This window comes from Sarcophilus harrisii, chromosome 4, assembly GCF_902635505.1.
Source record: "Sarcophilus harrisii chromosome 4, mSarHar1.11, whole genome shotgun sequence".
Classification (NCBI taxonomy): domain Eukaryota; kingdom Metazoa; phylum Chordata; class Mammalia; order Dasyuromorphia; family Dasyuridae; genus Sarcophilus; species Sarcophilus harrisii.
Window position 1 is genome coordinate 295,236,423 of NC_045429.1, and position 16,615 is coordinate 295,253,037.

Sequence of the window (16,615 nt, forward strand, 5' to 3'; positions counted from 1 at the left end):
CACTTCTTTCTTTACCTGCCATCTCTGGTTTGTTTGAGCCCTGGTGTTGACACTTTTTTTTAACCTGAAACTTCCAATTACCTCATTTTTTTCTGAGGCAATTGGGGTTAAGTGACTTACCCAGGGTCACATAGTTAGGAAGTGTTAAGTATCTGAGGCCACCAATTGCCTCATTTTAAAGGTCTTTTTTTTTCATTGTTTCCCTGATTTTTCCCTAGTTCTTTTGCTTTTAATCTCCAGCACTTCCATGTCCCCATTTCCTAAATACTTGCCTAATCACTACCAACTTGTCTTATTTAAAATTTGAATTTTTTTTTTACTTTCTTGGCTCATAATTGCTTCCTTATTTTATAATCCATTACCTGGCCTTGGCCTAATTTTTATGTATACCTCATGTATTTTGGACAAAGCAAACTCAGAGGCTATTTATTCTTAATTCTTATTTTACAGATGAGAAAAATGGTACCCACAGAGATTAAGTAACCTGACTTTTGGGTCACAGTGATAGTAAGCATCAGAGATAGGGTTTGAGCCCAGGTCTTCTCATTCCAGAGCAAATAGTATTTTCTTTGACTAAATATTTTTTCTCAATAGTATTTTATTTTTCCAATTACGTATAAAGATAGTTTTAAACATTCATTGTTATAAGATTTTGAGTACCAAATTATTATTCCTCTCCTCTTACCTTCCCCTACCCTAAGACAGCAAGCAATCTGATATAGGTTATACATGTACAATCTAACTAAAAATTAGTTCAGACTTGTTCAGAACCCTTAACTGACCCTGATCTCATGTACATATGGGTCCCATAGCCATGTCAGCTTGTTTTCCCCCCTTCTTCTTTGCCTTATTTCTTAGGCTTTCAATGCATATGTGTACCCTGAACTATAACTGTTTGCTTGGTTTCTCTTCATTTCTCTCTTCTATATGTATCTTGACCGTGGGCTGGCTTCTAGGAGCTCTCCAATGCCAACTCCTATGTTTATTACTCACCCTTCATTTCTAGTCTCATTTCAGCTATCCTAGTTCTGAATAAATTTAAATAATTTGAGATTAATTATGTTAAAATGCAAATTAACATCAATTGTAACTTTTATCTAGGTGCCTTATTAATACAACATATAATTGCCTGGAGCTTGTCTGAACTACTTCAACATTGATTTTGCTTAATTCTCTTAGGATCTCAGTGCCAGAATCATGGGCCAAGTTTACTGATGATAACATTCTGCATTCTCACAGTGAGAGGGCAGCTTCTTCCAAATTGAGAAATGATATAGAAAACCTAATGGGTGTGACTGCAAATGAGATGTGGAATCAGTTCAATGCAGTCAATGTTGCATTGACCAATCGCATTGCTGAGACAGGAGATGCCAAAAATAAGATTCAGGGGCATTTAGCAAAGGTAAACAAGCTCTTTTTAGTATTTAATTACTTATTTGATCACAGTATGAAATAAATAAGTCAAGAATCCTGGGTTTGTCATCATACAGATCTATTGTCATCACTCTATATATCTAAAACAAAGCCAGATCTCCCAGAAACACATGCTATTTTTCACAAAAAGGTTTATGAATCAGTACAAATCTATACTGAATGTGTAAAAAAATCCCAAACTTGTCCACTAAGGGTATGAACAAGAGAGATAGAAAATGACATTGTGTCTACTTAAATAGATCAAAATACTTAAAAAATAAATGCTATAACCAATAATTAATATATACTTTACATTAAAGAAGCAATTGTTGTATCTTTTCTATACAACAGTCCTTAAAAGGATACATCTTATTTGCTCTTACCATTCCTTAAAATTCCTATGATCCTCTAACTTTCCTTCTCTTTTCAATGAAACTCATTGAGATAGCCATCAAAAGTAGGTATCTCATTTCCTTTTTTCCCATTTACTTTTAAATACTCTTCAGTACAGCTTCAGACCTTATCATTCAACTGAAATTACTCCCTTTAGAGTTACAGTGGTGACTTCATTGCCAGATCTAAGTCTCTTCTCAATTTCCATCCTTGACTTCATTGCATCAATTTGATTCTCTTGGTCAATGTTCTCTCTAGTTTCCTTGCTTGTGTGACACAGTTCCTCCCTTCAGAGAGCAGATTGGTCTGTTTTATTCGGGTTCCAATCTTTCTGATAAGCCCACTACGTGTTTCCCCTTAATATCTATAAAACATGTCCCCTCCCCCCCATCATACATCCCATGTTCAAAAATGGTGGAAAATTACTCCTTTGGAGTTTGTTGTTTAATTTTCAATTAGCCTATTAAGCAGGGGCAGTAGTGATTTGGTCAAGCCAAGTCATTGACCCTAATTAGTTTGGGCTGGATGGGCTATTATCTTAAGTTTGTAGTTTTCTCAAAACCACAAAATTCTTTCTGATTGGCTGGATCCATCTGTGCCTTCCTAGCCCCCCAATTTCTTGTTTTCTCTAGGCTTTTATTGATCACTTAATTGTTCTATGAATCCTAATCTTCCTTAACCTCTCACATTCTGAAAACGTTTTGGTCAGTGGTACCCACTATCCCAATCCCACACTACCTCAAAGCTTGTAACATTTCAGCATTTCTCACAACACTTTCTCATTTGGTGATATCATCAGCTCCATGGATTCAGTTATGTGTATGAAGATGATACCCTTATCTATATAACCAACCCTATCTTCTCTTTTGAGATATAGTCCTATATCATCAACTGCCTTTTGAACATTTCAAGCTGACTGTTTGTGTTGTTTCAAATTTAACATGTATAAAACAGATCTCATTGTCCTTTTTTAAACCTGCTTTTAAATGCATTCCTCTATAGTAGTTTACTCTATAGTAGTAAATGGATTCATTTACTCATTTATTTATTCAACATTTAAACAATTTTTAAAATAATGAAAATAGGTAGCACTATTTCACAGAGCTGCTTAAACAAATAGCTATCATTCAAGATTTAAGTGGCTCCTTTAAGTGATTCCTGGTGGTGACCCTAAGATCATGAAAGAAATGTCAACAGATTGCAAATTCTAACAAGCCCTACCAATGAGAAAGAACATAATAGTGACAGATGTAGTATGTCTATCAACAAAAGAGCAACTGAGCTAAATTTGGAAAGGTCCATAACCAAATTAGCTATAGGGTAATGGATTTTTTTGTTCTTGAAAGCAAGACCTCATTATCTTCTTCCCCTATTCCCAACCTTCTTCCCTTATTTTCTACTTTCCTATTACTGTTGAAGATAGCACCTTCCTCCCAAACAGACTTGCAACCTTAGTATGATGTTTGATTTCTCCTCATTCACTCCACATATCTTTTTTGCTGCTAAATCTTGTCATTTCTACCTTCACAACATCTCTTCACATACTCTATCTCTGTCTTTGAATTTATAGTTCAATGCTTATCCTCAGCCATTTTACCTATGTTCATTACTCGATGACTTTTCTACAAACCATAAAGACATCGGAACTCTTTATTTACTATTCGGTGCGAATTTTTTCTCTTCACTCTTATACGCACCATTCTAGCTCAGGACTTCACCATATCTCCCCTAGAAAAATCTGCAATAACTTTCTAATTAGTGTACCTCAAATCTTTTTCCATTTTAATTCATTCTCTACTTAGTTGACAGGGTAATTTTTCTAAAGCCTAGATATACCCATGTCATTTGTTTGCTTAATGAACTCCCATTACTCTCTATTACCTAGAAAAAAATTATTTGACCTTTAAAATACTTAACCTAGATTCTTCTTACCTTTTGGTTTTATTATGCTTTGTTACACTTGTTATATTTATTATACTCCTATGCACACAGTATGTGACCTAGCTTCTTTTCACAGGAGATTTCATCTCTCAGCCTCTTGTATTTACACTTATTGTCCCCCATACCAAACTCTCTTTCCACACTTATAACTCCTTGCTTCCCTGGCTTCCTCCAACATTCATATAAAATCCTACATTTTGCATTTAAGTAGTCTTTCCTGGTTCCATTTACTCTTCTTTTACTATGCTCCTGCACATATCTTTCATTCATGTCATTGCTAATGTCTTCCCCTCTCAAATTAATTCCTGTATTCCTTGTCCATATCTTATATGGTAAAGAAGAAAAACAGTAGTAGCACTTGACATGGAGAAGCAATAGCTGATAAGGGGGAAAGATGAGCTGGGAGAAAATTCCAAATGGAATTTAACATATATATTTTTTACAATCTTTTAGACATTACAAGAACTCTTCCAATCTGAAATGGCCATAGAAGCAATCCGAAAAGCCATTCGGGACAAAGCAGCATGTTTGAAGGTGGCACAAACTAGACTGGATGAGCGTACAAGAAGACCAAATGTAGAATTGTGCCGAGATACAGCCCAACTACGGTAAGGCAGGAATTCATGGTGCAAAATGACTAATTATAAATGGAGAAAGTACTTGTCATAATTTTCATTCATATTTGACTTCACCAGTCATTGTTGATTGTAGTTTTATGCATATGCCTATATGTTTATAATGATTTTTTCTAAAGAAGAATGAATAATTTGGAAGGAGATTGAAATATTAGATTTGAAACTTTTTTGAAGATAAGAATAGTTTGACTTCGTTTGATGAAATCTGGATTGAAATGACTTAATCACAAATCTCAGTTTGAGTTTTTAGAATTATTATAGGATTTTCCTAGAAAGAAATTCAATTTGGATATTTTAAGTGTGGTTTACAGTGTCATAAACTTTATAGTATTTCAATTCAAAACAACATTAATTTCTATGATGCACTAAACATTTCAGGATGATTTACAAATCTATCCTCTCTGATCAACTTTAGCAGTTAGCAAATCGAATGGTCATTTAGTTCTTTCTCATATCTAACTTGAATTCATTTGTACTTATTTCAATTTATTCTGTACTCAATAGAAATATGAAATAATGAATGAATATTTGCTTGCCTTCTTACATTCTCCTCCAACCAAGGGGGGAAAAAATCATTGTACCAAATATTCAGTCAGGCAAAACAAATGATCACATTGGTTGTGTCAAAAGAAATGTCTTATTTAACACTCTGAATCTATTACCTCTGTTTCATAAACTGTTCCATGGACCATGGGTCTAATGATAGGAGTTCTTAAAGTCTTTCTGTATTGTGTTTTTAAAATTGTACTAACAGATGTATATAAATTGTTTTGATTTTTGTTTATACAAGTTTTTCCAGCTTCTCTTAAACTATCCTTTTGTATTTGTTCAGTCATTTCTAACTCTTTGTGACCCCATGGACCATCCACTATCTCCCAAAGTTTGTCCAAGATCATGTTCATTGCTTCTATAACATTACCTATCCATCTCATCCTCTGCTTTCTTTTCTCCTTTTGCTTTCAATCTTTATTAACATCCCAACTCATTTCCAATGAATCCTGTCTTCTTATTATGTGGCTAAAATATTTAAGCTTCAGCTTCAATATTGGTTCTTCCAGTGAACTTTCATCCCTTCATTCATTTCATTGCTTTTGTCATTTAAAAATATTATGTAAGCAAAAACATTCATTAATCTTTTGTGATTTCTTTTCTTTGTGTGGTCACAAACTATTTCCCCATTCATAAGTATAAAAGGAAATTTCCTTGCTTTTCCAATTTGTTTATAATTTCATCTTTTTGGTCCAAGTCATATATACATTTGAAGCTTTTTGTGGCATTTATACCTAATTTCTTACGGACTGCTTTATGGTTTTCCCAACAGTTTTTATTGAAGAGTGAATTCTTACCCCAGTAGCTTGAGTATTTAGAAATAACAAAAACAGGGCCATTGTGTTCATTTTCTTTTGTACATTATATACATAGTTCTTCCAGTCACCCCATGTCTTAATCAGTACCAAATTAATTTGAAGTTTAGTACATGTGAAAATAATTTGATATCTAGATCTGCTAGACCTCCTTTCTCAGTTTTTTTCATTATTTCTCTTGAAATTCTTAATTCTTAATTCTCTTCATTCTTTTAGGCTTCCAGAAAAATTTAATTTCTAGTTCTTTAAAGTATTCCTTTCATAGTTCAATTGATACAGCACTAAATAAGTAAATTAATTCAAATGGTATGGTAATTTTATTTTATTGACTCAGCCTACTCAATTAATAATCTTAGATTATTTATGCCTGTTTCCTAGAATGGATTCATATCATTTCATTATATCCTTGTAGGTATCCTCCTAAGCAAGTTATACATGAAATTTCTCTTTTCATTTGTTCTGCTGGATTTGTTCAGAAAATATGGAAATGATGATTATTTGTATGGATTTATGTTGAATCATTCAAGTTTGGTGAAATTATTTCAGTTAAACTTCCCTTGACTCACTAGACCTGTTTAACTAAGTAAAGCATCATTATCAGCAAAAAGCAATATTTTTGTTTCCTTTTAGCCTATGATTATTCCCTCAATTTCTCTTATTTTTCATTGCTATTGCTTGTGTTTCTAATACCTTCTCAACTAGTAGTGTTGCCAACAGATATGATTGCTTTATCCTTGATCTTATTGGAAAGACTTCTAGTTTATCCCTATTATTCATTATGCTGGCTTTTCACTTTAGATTGATAATAAATACTGTATTAAGGAAGATTCCATTTATTTCTGTTGGTGGGCATAACACCAGCATCCTGTTAGTTCAGGTTTGATGTTAGAATGAAATGAGGTAGTTGAAAGTCACTGAACAGTTAAAAAACATCAGTCCTATCAGCAAGGATATATAAAAAGATACTCAAGGCAAATTTAGAGGGGCATCATATTCATTTTAATGGGCCCTAAAATAATCCAAAAGATGTATCAAGGAAGACCTCAGCAAACCAGGTCCCAGAGACACTTTAGTTGTTCTCTTAGTAAAACTAGTTGCTGTGGTAGAGAAATAAGGGGGCAGGGGGACCCTGGTCTATTTTTTTAAAAAGAGGAGCATGTATTGCAACTTTTTGAAAGCTTTTTCCTTCCTCTATAATATAATTGTGTGATTTTTGTTATTCTTATTTTTGATGTAATCTTTTACATTGAGAGCCTTCTAATATTGTACCAACTGTCTTCATGATGTAAATTCAATATGAATATAGTATATAATATTTGCTAAATGTTGCTGTATCTTAATTATATTTAATTTTATTTTTTATTTAAATGTTTTGTGTTAATGTTCATTAGGATTTTGATCTATGGTCTTCTTTCTCTGATTTGACTCTTTCTGATTTAAGTACCAAAGACTATATTTATATCATGTAAAAGAGTTGGTTGATACCCTCCTTTTCCTAAGCTTTTTTGAGTAAATTGAATAATATTGGAATTGTTTTCTAAATGGTTGATAGAATTCATTTGTAAGGTTATCTGAACCTACAATTTTTTTCAATGTTCATTCTAGCTTGTTCAGTGTCCTTTTCTGAAATTAGGTTCTTCTATTTCTCTGTTGTATTGTTAATCTGTTCATTTTGTATTTTTGTATATATTCATCCATCTCACATCGTTAATTTTATTGACATGTAATAGGACAAAATAGTTTCTAATAAATCTGATTTTTTTCATCTTGATAATGATTTGGTTTGTCTCTTAAAATCAAACTATTTTTTTAAGTTTCTGGTTTTATTAATTCAATAGTTTTTTTTAAAATTTTGATTTGTTAATCTCTTCTTTAACCTTCAGAATTTCTACTTTCTATAAGGGTTTTTTTCTCTCTAAGATTTTTTAAGGGTTTTTGCTGTTATTACATGTGCAGTTCATTGATTTGATCCTTTGTCTTTTGTTGATGAAATTCTTTAGAGATATAACTTGCTCCCCAAATTTTTTGTATGTGATGTGAAATAATTTTCATTATTTTTTTTTATTTAACTCTTTTCTATGATTGGTTCTTTGGCAAACAAGTTTTTTAGTATTAATGATTTAGGTTAATTATTTTTAATTATTTCTTCAGCTGTCTTCTCTTGATCATAATTGTTTTTACACTGTCGTCTTTAAAAGATTTAATATATTTCTCTGAATTTGTGAGATTTTTATACCTTAAGCAATGATCAATTTCTATAGAGGTGCCATATATAGCTGAGAAATAATTATACCCTTTTCTATTCCTGTTTACTAATTACCAGAAAGCTATCATATCTAACAATTTTTTATTTTATTTCTTATTTTTGTTGTTTTTGCTGGATTTGTGTAATTCTACAAGAAGTATGTCATGATCTCCAACTCATATAGGTTTGTTGTATTTAGATGCTGTACTGTGCATCAGCAGTAAGTATTGTAATAATTTATTGCATGTGGCACAGTTGAAGCATAAGAAATTTTGTTCCTATCCCCTCGTTTTAACTCTTCACAAATATTTGTTTCAAGTGTGTTTCTTATGAATATTTATTGGATTCTCCTTTTTATAATCTAATATTCCTTTCTCTTCTATTTTATAGATGGGTTAATCTTATTCCTATTCCAAGGAATTATGGAAATAATTCAAAGGAATTATGATTGTTAATACTTTTTCCTTTCTTTGCAGTCTAACCCATCTTTACAAAGGCAAGAATAATGATAGAGAAGAAATATGATCTATATTTGATGTAATTTTATTTCCACTCCCTTTACTTCTTCCTCTCACCCAAATTTCAATTTCAGTATCACTTTTTTTTTCTTGGAAATCTCTCTTCACAACCAACCTTCTCTGTTTAGAGTTTATTTTATTTATGACTGATATATCCCTAAATTAACCCCCCTTCTTCTTTCTCCTCCTTTATCCTTCCAATTGAATGAATGTCTATATTAAATTTTGCATGTATTTTATCCTACTCCGACTAGTTTATATGAAAGTAAGGTTTAAGTAATACTCAGTGCCTCATCCATTTTTCAGGGGGGGGCGTAGGGGGAGGGATGGTGGTGGTGGTAATGTGTGCCTTATTTGTTCATACTCTTTATGTAGATAATAAATTCCCCTACCATTTTTCCTTTTCCCTTTCCTTTCCCATTTTAATATTACATAAACATGACAGAACTATTCCAAAGGTTTTTATCTCACTTTAACTCATTCTGTTAATCCTGTTGACAGTTTGTTCTTAGGTGAAACTGCATTCTAACAGGGAGAAAGAAACAAAACTACTTCCTTCTTTGTATGTTCCCTTCTAAATGTTTATTTTTATTTTCAGTTTTTATATTTCTCTTGATTCTTTTGTTTGTATTTCTAAGTTTCTATTCAGTTCTTGGTTTTTTTTTTTCATCAGGAATGTTTAAAAGTCCCTATTTTATTTATTGCAGCTCTTTTCTGGTGGCAAGGAATTGGAAATTGAGGGGATGCCCATCAATTGGGAAATGGCTGAATAAATTGTGGTATGTGATTATAATGGAATACTATTGTGCTATAAGAAATGATGAGCAGGATGCTCTCAGAAGAATGTGAGCTCATGAAAAGTGAAATGTACTGTGTATAATGTAACAGCACTATTGTAAGATAATCAGTTGTGAATGACTTTGCTATTCTCAGCAATACAACGATCCAAGACAATTGTGAAGGACTTATGATGAAAAATGCTGCTCATACTCACAGAAGGAACTGATTGTGTCTAAATACAAATACCTATTGAAGCATAAGAAAAGTTCCTATTCTATCAAAGATCCATTTTTTCTCCTATAAGATTATATTAGTTTTTCTGGGTAAATTATACTTGATTGTAAGTCTATGTCTTCGTCTCTTAGAAAATTATATTATGCTCTCTTTTTCCCTCATAGGAATGGCCACTACATTTTTTTTGTGATCCTGATTGTGGCTTCTCAGTTCTTGAACTTTCTGCATGTTTACATCTTTGACTTTGAAGCTCTAGATTTGGAATATGGTTGCTAGGAAATTTTTTTTGATTCCTAGGAATTTAATTTTTTTCCAATAGGCCAGCACTTGTCAGTATATATTCAATTTAGAATTATCACAGATATCAAAATTAGAGGGTGAGGTGTATTATCAAACAAACTGTAGTGGGTAAGCGAGCTATTCACATTTTTACTATACTAGTTGCTTATACGTTAGACATGTGTAGCTCAAACTTTGAGACAAACCTTTATTACTTGTAGGATCAACCAGAAAGGACCAAAAATCTTTTAATCTTCCCACTGAACCAAGTGGGCTTTTGTCTAACATCTGTAAATAGAAAAAAAAGGCGCTTTTATGATAAAAGGCTACAAAAACTCAAACAGGAGTTCTTAATCTGGGGTTGTACATTTGATTTTTTTTCTTAACAATATTTCATTATCATTAGTTTCCTTTGCAAACCTACGAATTCTATTTTATGCATTTAAAATATTATTCTGAGAAGGAGTCAATAGGTTTCACCCAAGTGCCAAAGGGTCCATGATACAAAAAGGTAAAGAACTTTTCATCTAAAAACCTCAGGAGGGTAGGTGATATCTAAGTAGTTGATGTTCCCCAACTTTTCTGGAAGATCTACCATCCAAGATCCCTGATGGAAAATTCCTAAATAATAAATTAAGGTATTGAATTTTAGAGAAACAAGCTTTTAGTTATCTTGAGGGTAGTTTGTGGTAAAAAAGCCAGCATGGCATAGTGGAAACAACACAAGGTATGAAGTCAGTGTTCCTGTATTCAACTTCTAGCTCTGCCACTTATTCTCTCTGTTCTCCAGTTTTTCAACTTGTGAAGGAATTAGATGTTCTCCAAAGTCTCTTTAGTTAATATTAACCTGTGTTCCTGATATGATAAATGTCATGTGGGTAACTATGATGGGCAATAGAAAAGCATCAACAGAAAAAAATAAGAAAATAGAACAACTCTTCCAAATCCTAGTGGTATTAGTAAAGATGTTTAGTTTAGTCCAAGGAAGCTAAATATAACACAGTGTTCAAAAATATAAGAAAAGCTAATCAGAGAATTTTCTGAGCAAATTTTTGATTTGACTCAAGAGAACTGGAGTTTAGCCTGAGGTTTCATGACTTCAAGTCCAGTGTTTTTTCTACTAAACCATATTATCTTCCTATCTTCCTTTGACTCATTTTTTTTTATATTTGTGTGATCCCAAAACACTATGAAATGCTGTTTCTTATACACACACACATGTTTTACACAAGAACAATAGTAACTATATATCTATGATCACCATGAAATTCAAATGGAAACCAGCCATGAGACTGTAGAGTTCCTAACCATATCACTTCTGTTTATTATTATTTCACAGCCTTGTTAATGAGGTTCATGAAATTGATGATGCAATCCAGTGTCTGCAGCAGCGACTAAGAGATTCTGAGGACATCCTACAAGCACTGGTCCGTTCCAAAGCTACATTGGAACATGACCTAATTGTCAAATCAAATTCTCTTTTTATTGACCAGGAAAAATGCATGGGAATGCGCAAAAGCTACCCTAGCACACTCAGACTGGCAGGATATTCATAAATGTGTGTTTACCCAAGTATTTAATACCATTAAACAGAAACAAGATTCTGAAGGTTCTGTTTCAAAATTATAAAAAACAGTGTGAGAATGTTAATTCATTAAAGAAAACAATACAAAATAGATGATTCTGCCTTTTATTACTTTTTCTTTGTTGTTTTCAAGATAAATGCATTCAGAGGTATTTTTTAGTAACCACTAAAGTTTTCAAGGACTCCAGGAACTGTATGAAAATCAACCCTGCATTCAATAAATTTATAATCTAGTTGCAAAATAAGTCATAGACATGTGAAGATACTTATAAGTCAGTAAATAATGCTAAATAAGTGCGATAGGTTAAGGTAAGTAGAATTGGGGGGAACAGCAAGTGAGTGAAGGTGACTATGAAAGACTTAGAATTTGAGTGAAACCTTGAAAAGAATGAGTAGAATTTATAAAAGTGGAAAAAAGAGAGCAGTCCAGGTGAAGGGAAAACTTTGAACACTAGTGCAAAGATAGGAAATTTAAAACTTTTCAAAAAATAGTGATAGTTGGGAGTGAAACAATTTTCCAGATGAAGATAACTTAGGTCACAGGAAAAATCTGTTAAACCAGGGTGAGAGTGCAGTACAGTACCACAGATTGTACCAGCATGGCTCCAGTACCAACAAACTAGAAGTCCTTAGGAACCTCTGAATTGGTTGCAGCAGTAGTGATTTCCAGACCTTTCAGCCCACGGACACCAAAGACCACTTAGAAATTTGGCAGGAAAGGTGGTCACACAGGAGGACAGGGAAGCCCAGCCCAGAAAAATCAATGCCAGCACAGCCTGAGTCCTAGAAAACTAATAGGGGACCTTAGGAGCCATTGAATCATCAGCAGCAGTGGCTTCCAGAAATCTCAGTTAACAGACGGTAAGGGGGTTGGATTTGTCAGAAGAAAGTCTCTTTACTAGCACTGAGGAAGGACTCTCTTGTTTTTCGCACATTAGAACTTACAATCACAATGAAGCAGGACCCTTTTCACAATATCAGGGAAGAAGAGAATGCTTGTGGTCACTTAAAACACACTTCTCCTTAGATCATATCATCTTGGAAGAATTGAAAAAGTACAAGTTCTCAAAAGAACCTCTGAAAACAGCTGCATAAAATCTCTGAAATTTGAGATATTGCACCCTCCAACTTGAAAACAGGGCCCTACTTTATCAAAGAGTTACAACAGAAAAAGATTCTGACAATTGGAAGTTGCTATGGTGACAAGGAAAGAGCAAAACACTCACAAGATAATTAAAGTGAAAAATCTATCCAAACCATCCAAAAAAAAGGAAATGGTTTCAGGCCATGGAAGAGTTTAAAAGGCATTCTGAAAATTGAGAGGTAGAGGAAAAGCTGGGAAAAGAAATGAAAGCGATGCAAAAAGTACAAACAATGAGAATGTCTTAAAAAGTAAAATTGACCAAATGGGGAAGGAGGTACAAAAAGTCACTGAGGGAAAATAATTTCTTAAAAATTAGAATTGAGCAAATGGAAATTAATGACTATGAGAAATCAAGAAACAAAATAAATCCAAAAGAATGTGCAGTGTGGAGCTAGAATTGAGGATCCTCTGGGAGAATTAGAGGTAGGGCTGTAGTCCTAGCTTGTCCAAGCCACCAGCCACTGCAGGTAACCCCAACACAACCTGGCATGGTGAACTACTCTATCATCAGCAGCACTGGCTCTGTGTCCAAGTCCAGGCTCACAATGCAGCAACTCTTTGCCATCTCCAATGGCCTCACCTACAATGATTTCCTGATTCTGCTAGGATTCACAGACTTTATAGCTGATAAAGTGGATTTGATGGCATTGATTTCATCTACAATAACCGTACTCCTGAGTTTCAGGCCAACAAGGTGCACAAAATCAAGAAATTTGAATAGGGTTTTACCACAGATTTGGTGATGGTGAACTTTTCACAGTGATGTTCTAGAGGCCAAGATGTTGCATGATTTCCCAGATATCTCAATAACTGAGAGAGGCACCATGGAAAGCACGCTGGTGGGCATTGTTACTTCCTGTGACATATATTTTGCTTAGAAAGACCATGTGCCACCTTCCTCAGGGAGATGATAACAAGTCAGGATGATTTGGTAGTGGCACCAGATGGTATGGCATTGAAAGATGCCAATGACTCTTTTCAACAATGAAATGATTCAGGCCAATTCCAACTTGTGATGGAGGGATCTGCATCCAGAAAGAAGCCTATGGGGACCGAATATGGATCACAAAGTAGTATTTTCAACTTTTTTTGTTGTTTGCTTTTTTCTCTCATTTTTCCCTTTTTGATTTACTTTTTCTTGTGCAGCATGATAAATGTGGACATATATATAGAACTGTACATCTTTAACATATATTGAAATACTTGCTGCATAGGGGAGGAGGTTAGAGAGAGGGGAGGGAGAAAATTTTGGATCACAAGGTTATGCAAGGGTAAATGTTGAAAACTACCTTTGCATACATATTTTTAAAAATAAAAACACTATTAAAAATGCCAATAAGGGCAGAGCCAAGATGGTGGAGAAGGCACATGTGACTTTCTAAGCTCCTCTCATGCCCTCACAAATAGCTATTAAATTCAGCCTCAAAAATAGCACTTGACTGCTAAAATTCACAAAGATTACAAGCATAACAACTTTCCAGCCAAAGATAATCTGGAAGATCGTCAGAGCAGATTTGTCCTGAGGGGTGGGAATAGACCAGCGCAGGCAGAAAGATAGGAAAAAACCAGAGCAGACCAGAGGTGGGGGTGACTTCTGTGGCTAGAGACAACTCTCCCATAGGCTAACTGCTCTGCCTTAGACCAAAGGGTACTCTCTAAAAAACACCAGAACCTAATAAGATCAAAACTGGAAGTGACTCAGCACAGACCATAACATAGCTCTGCAGCCACATTCTGCAGTACAAGGCTTTTGTGGGGGCAGTTACAAATCTGCACAGCAGAGGGGCACAGCCTAGAGCAGTCTCTAATCTGCACAGTGGGGGGCTTGGCCTAGAGCAATAGAACTTTTGTAGCATGACCATGCTTCCTTGGGTAGGGACACTTCCAGTCTGTATGGGACTGTTCACTAGTGAGCCGCTAATACCCACAGCCCCAAGATGGGCTTTGGCCTGGGGTAGTGACACTTTTCTCTGCTCACTTTCTGGCCCCAGGGCAGTCATTAACCCCCAGAGCAGGGCTCTTTGCAGGGCGCTTTCACAGCTCTGCAGGCCTGAATTACTTCCGATGAGGAACTCTTTCCCAGAGCACTCCTGTACCTCGCTGCTCTTTGTACGGTTACAGGACAACTACCCTTCCATACCTATCCCTGTTCTGCACAGGAAGCTGGTAATCTCCTGGTTCTGAAGGCAGACCCTACGTGCTTTAAAAAAATGAGTAAAAAAATCAAAAGGACAATTGATAGCTTCTAGGCAGAAAGATCACAGGTTTTCAACCTTGAGGAGACTAATAGCAGACAGTCTCCAGATAATTGTTGGTCCCCAACACAAAAGGCTGTCCTAGAAGAGAGTTTAAGGTTTAAAAACCTTAAAAGAGAACTAGAAGAAAAATGGGGAAAGTAAAGAGAAGCTAAGCAAGAGAGCAACAACTTCCTGAAATGTGAATTGGAAAAGATAAAAAACTCCCAAGAAGTTCAGGGAAACAGAATTTATGAATTGGAAAAGGTAAAGAATTCCCAAGAAAGTATGATTTATGGATTGGAAAAAGAAAATAACTCATTAAAAAAATTAGTGAAATGGAAAAAAATTCCTTAGAGCAAAACAACTCATTTAAAAATACAATTGGACATATACAAAAAGAAGTAAAAAAAAAAGCTAATGAAGAAAATAACTCACTAAAAATCAGAACTGAACAAAAAGAAATGACTGACTATTGAGACATCAAGAATCAGTCAAGCAAAACCAAAAAATGAAGAATTAGGAAAAAATGTCAAATGTGTACATGGAAAAACAACAGACCTGGAAAATAGATCTAGGAGAGATAACCTGAGGATCATTGGACTTCCCAAAAATTATGATGAAAAACAGAGCCTAGATACTATTTTACAGGAAATCATCAGAGAACTACCCAGATGTAATAGAATCAGAAGGTAAAATAGGCACTGAAAGAATTCATCAAACAACTTCTGAAAAACACCCTAAAATAAAAACTCCAAGGAATATTGTGGCCAGATTTCAGAACTATCAGACTAAAGAAAAAATATTACAAGCAGCCAGGAAAAAACAATTCAAATACGAAGGTGCCACAATAAAGGTCACTCAAGATCTGACTGCCTCAACATTAAAGGATCAAAGGGCCTGGAATCTGATATACTGAAAGGCAAAAGAGCTTGGAATGCAGCCAAGAATAAAAAACCCAGCTAAGCTGAACATTTTAATCCATGGAAGAAGATGGACATTAAATGAAACAGACGAATTCCATTTGTTTCTAAGGAAAAAACCAGATCTAAACAAAAAAATTGATCTCTAACCATAGGACTCAAGAGAAACTGAAAAAGGTAAAAGGAACTCTTGAGAACTGTATATCTGTTATGGATATACATAAAGACTATATATATAATTTCATTTTACTGATATAATATAAAAAAGGGAAGTAGAAATGGAAAGGGGATAGTGTCAAAAAAAAGGGAAAAGGGGATTGATAAAAATAGGGAAACTACATCCCACAATGAGGCAAAGGAAACGTGTCATATTTGAGAGAACTTAGAGAGGGAGAGGAACATTGTGTGAATCCTACTCTCATCAGAGTTGGCTCAAAGAAGAAATAATTGGCATATTTGTTTTACAGAGAATCTTCTCTCACCTCATTAAAAAGTGGGAGAGGAAAAGGGAAAAGGAAAAAGAGTAATAAGGGAAGGGTACAAAAAAGGGGAAGATATTCAAAGGGAGGAGGGAGGGATCCTAAAGAGGGAGAACTGTGTAACATAAGTGGGAATAATAAGATTAATACTAGGGAAGTGGGGAAGGGGGGAGGAAGAAAAAGAAAAGCATAATCTGGGGATATTAGGATGGCAGAAATACAGAATTAGTAATTTTAACTGTAAATGTGAATGGGATGAACTCTCCCATAAAGAGGAGGCTTATATAGCAGACTAGATCAAAAGTCAGAACCCTATAATATGTTGTTTACAGGAAACACATTTAAAACAGGGCGATACATACAGAGTAAAGGTAAAAGGCTGGAGCAGAATCTATTATGTTTCAGATAAAACCAAAAAAGCAGGGGTAGCCATCCTTTTCTCAGATCA

General features: G+C 34.5%; 1 protein-coding gene across 3 annotated transcripts in view; it reads left to right on the forward strand.

The window, feature by feature from the left end:
* TEKT3 (tektin 3) overlaps positions 1-11,473 on the forward strand; it is a 40,383-nt gene extending 28,910 nt beyond the window's left edge. For 2 of the 3 annotated variants that reach the window (XM_012541311.2, XM_031968440.1), the window contains exons 6-9: positions 1,180-1,402; positions 4,201-4,355; positions 9,217-9,288; positions 11,142-11,471. In XM_012541311.2, the coding sequence (XP_012396765.1) occupies positions 1,180-1,402; positions 4,201-4,355; positions 9,217-9,288; positions 11,142-11,358 (667 nt within the window). In that variant the 3' untranslated portion in view covers positions 11,359-11,471. Of the gene's footprint in view, positions 1-1,179; positions 1,403-4,200; positions 4,356-9,216; positions 9,289-11,141 lie in introns of all 3 variants that reach the window. The other variant, XM_031968441.1, reaches the window with a different exon arrangement.
* The last annotated feature ends 5,142 nt before the right edge of the window (positions 11,474-16,615 follow it).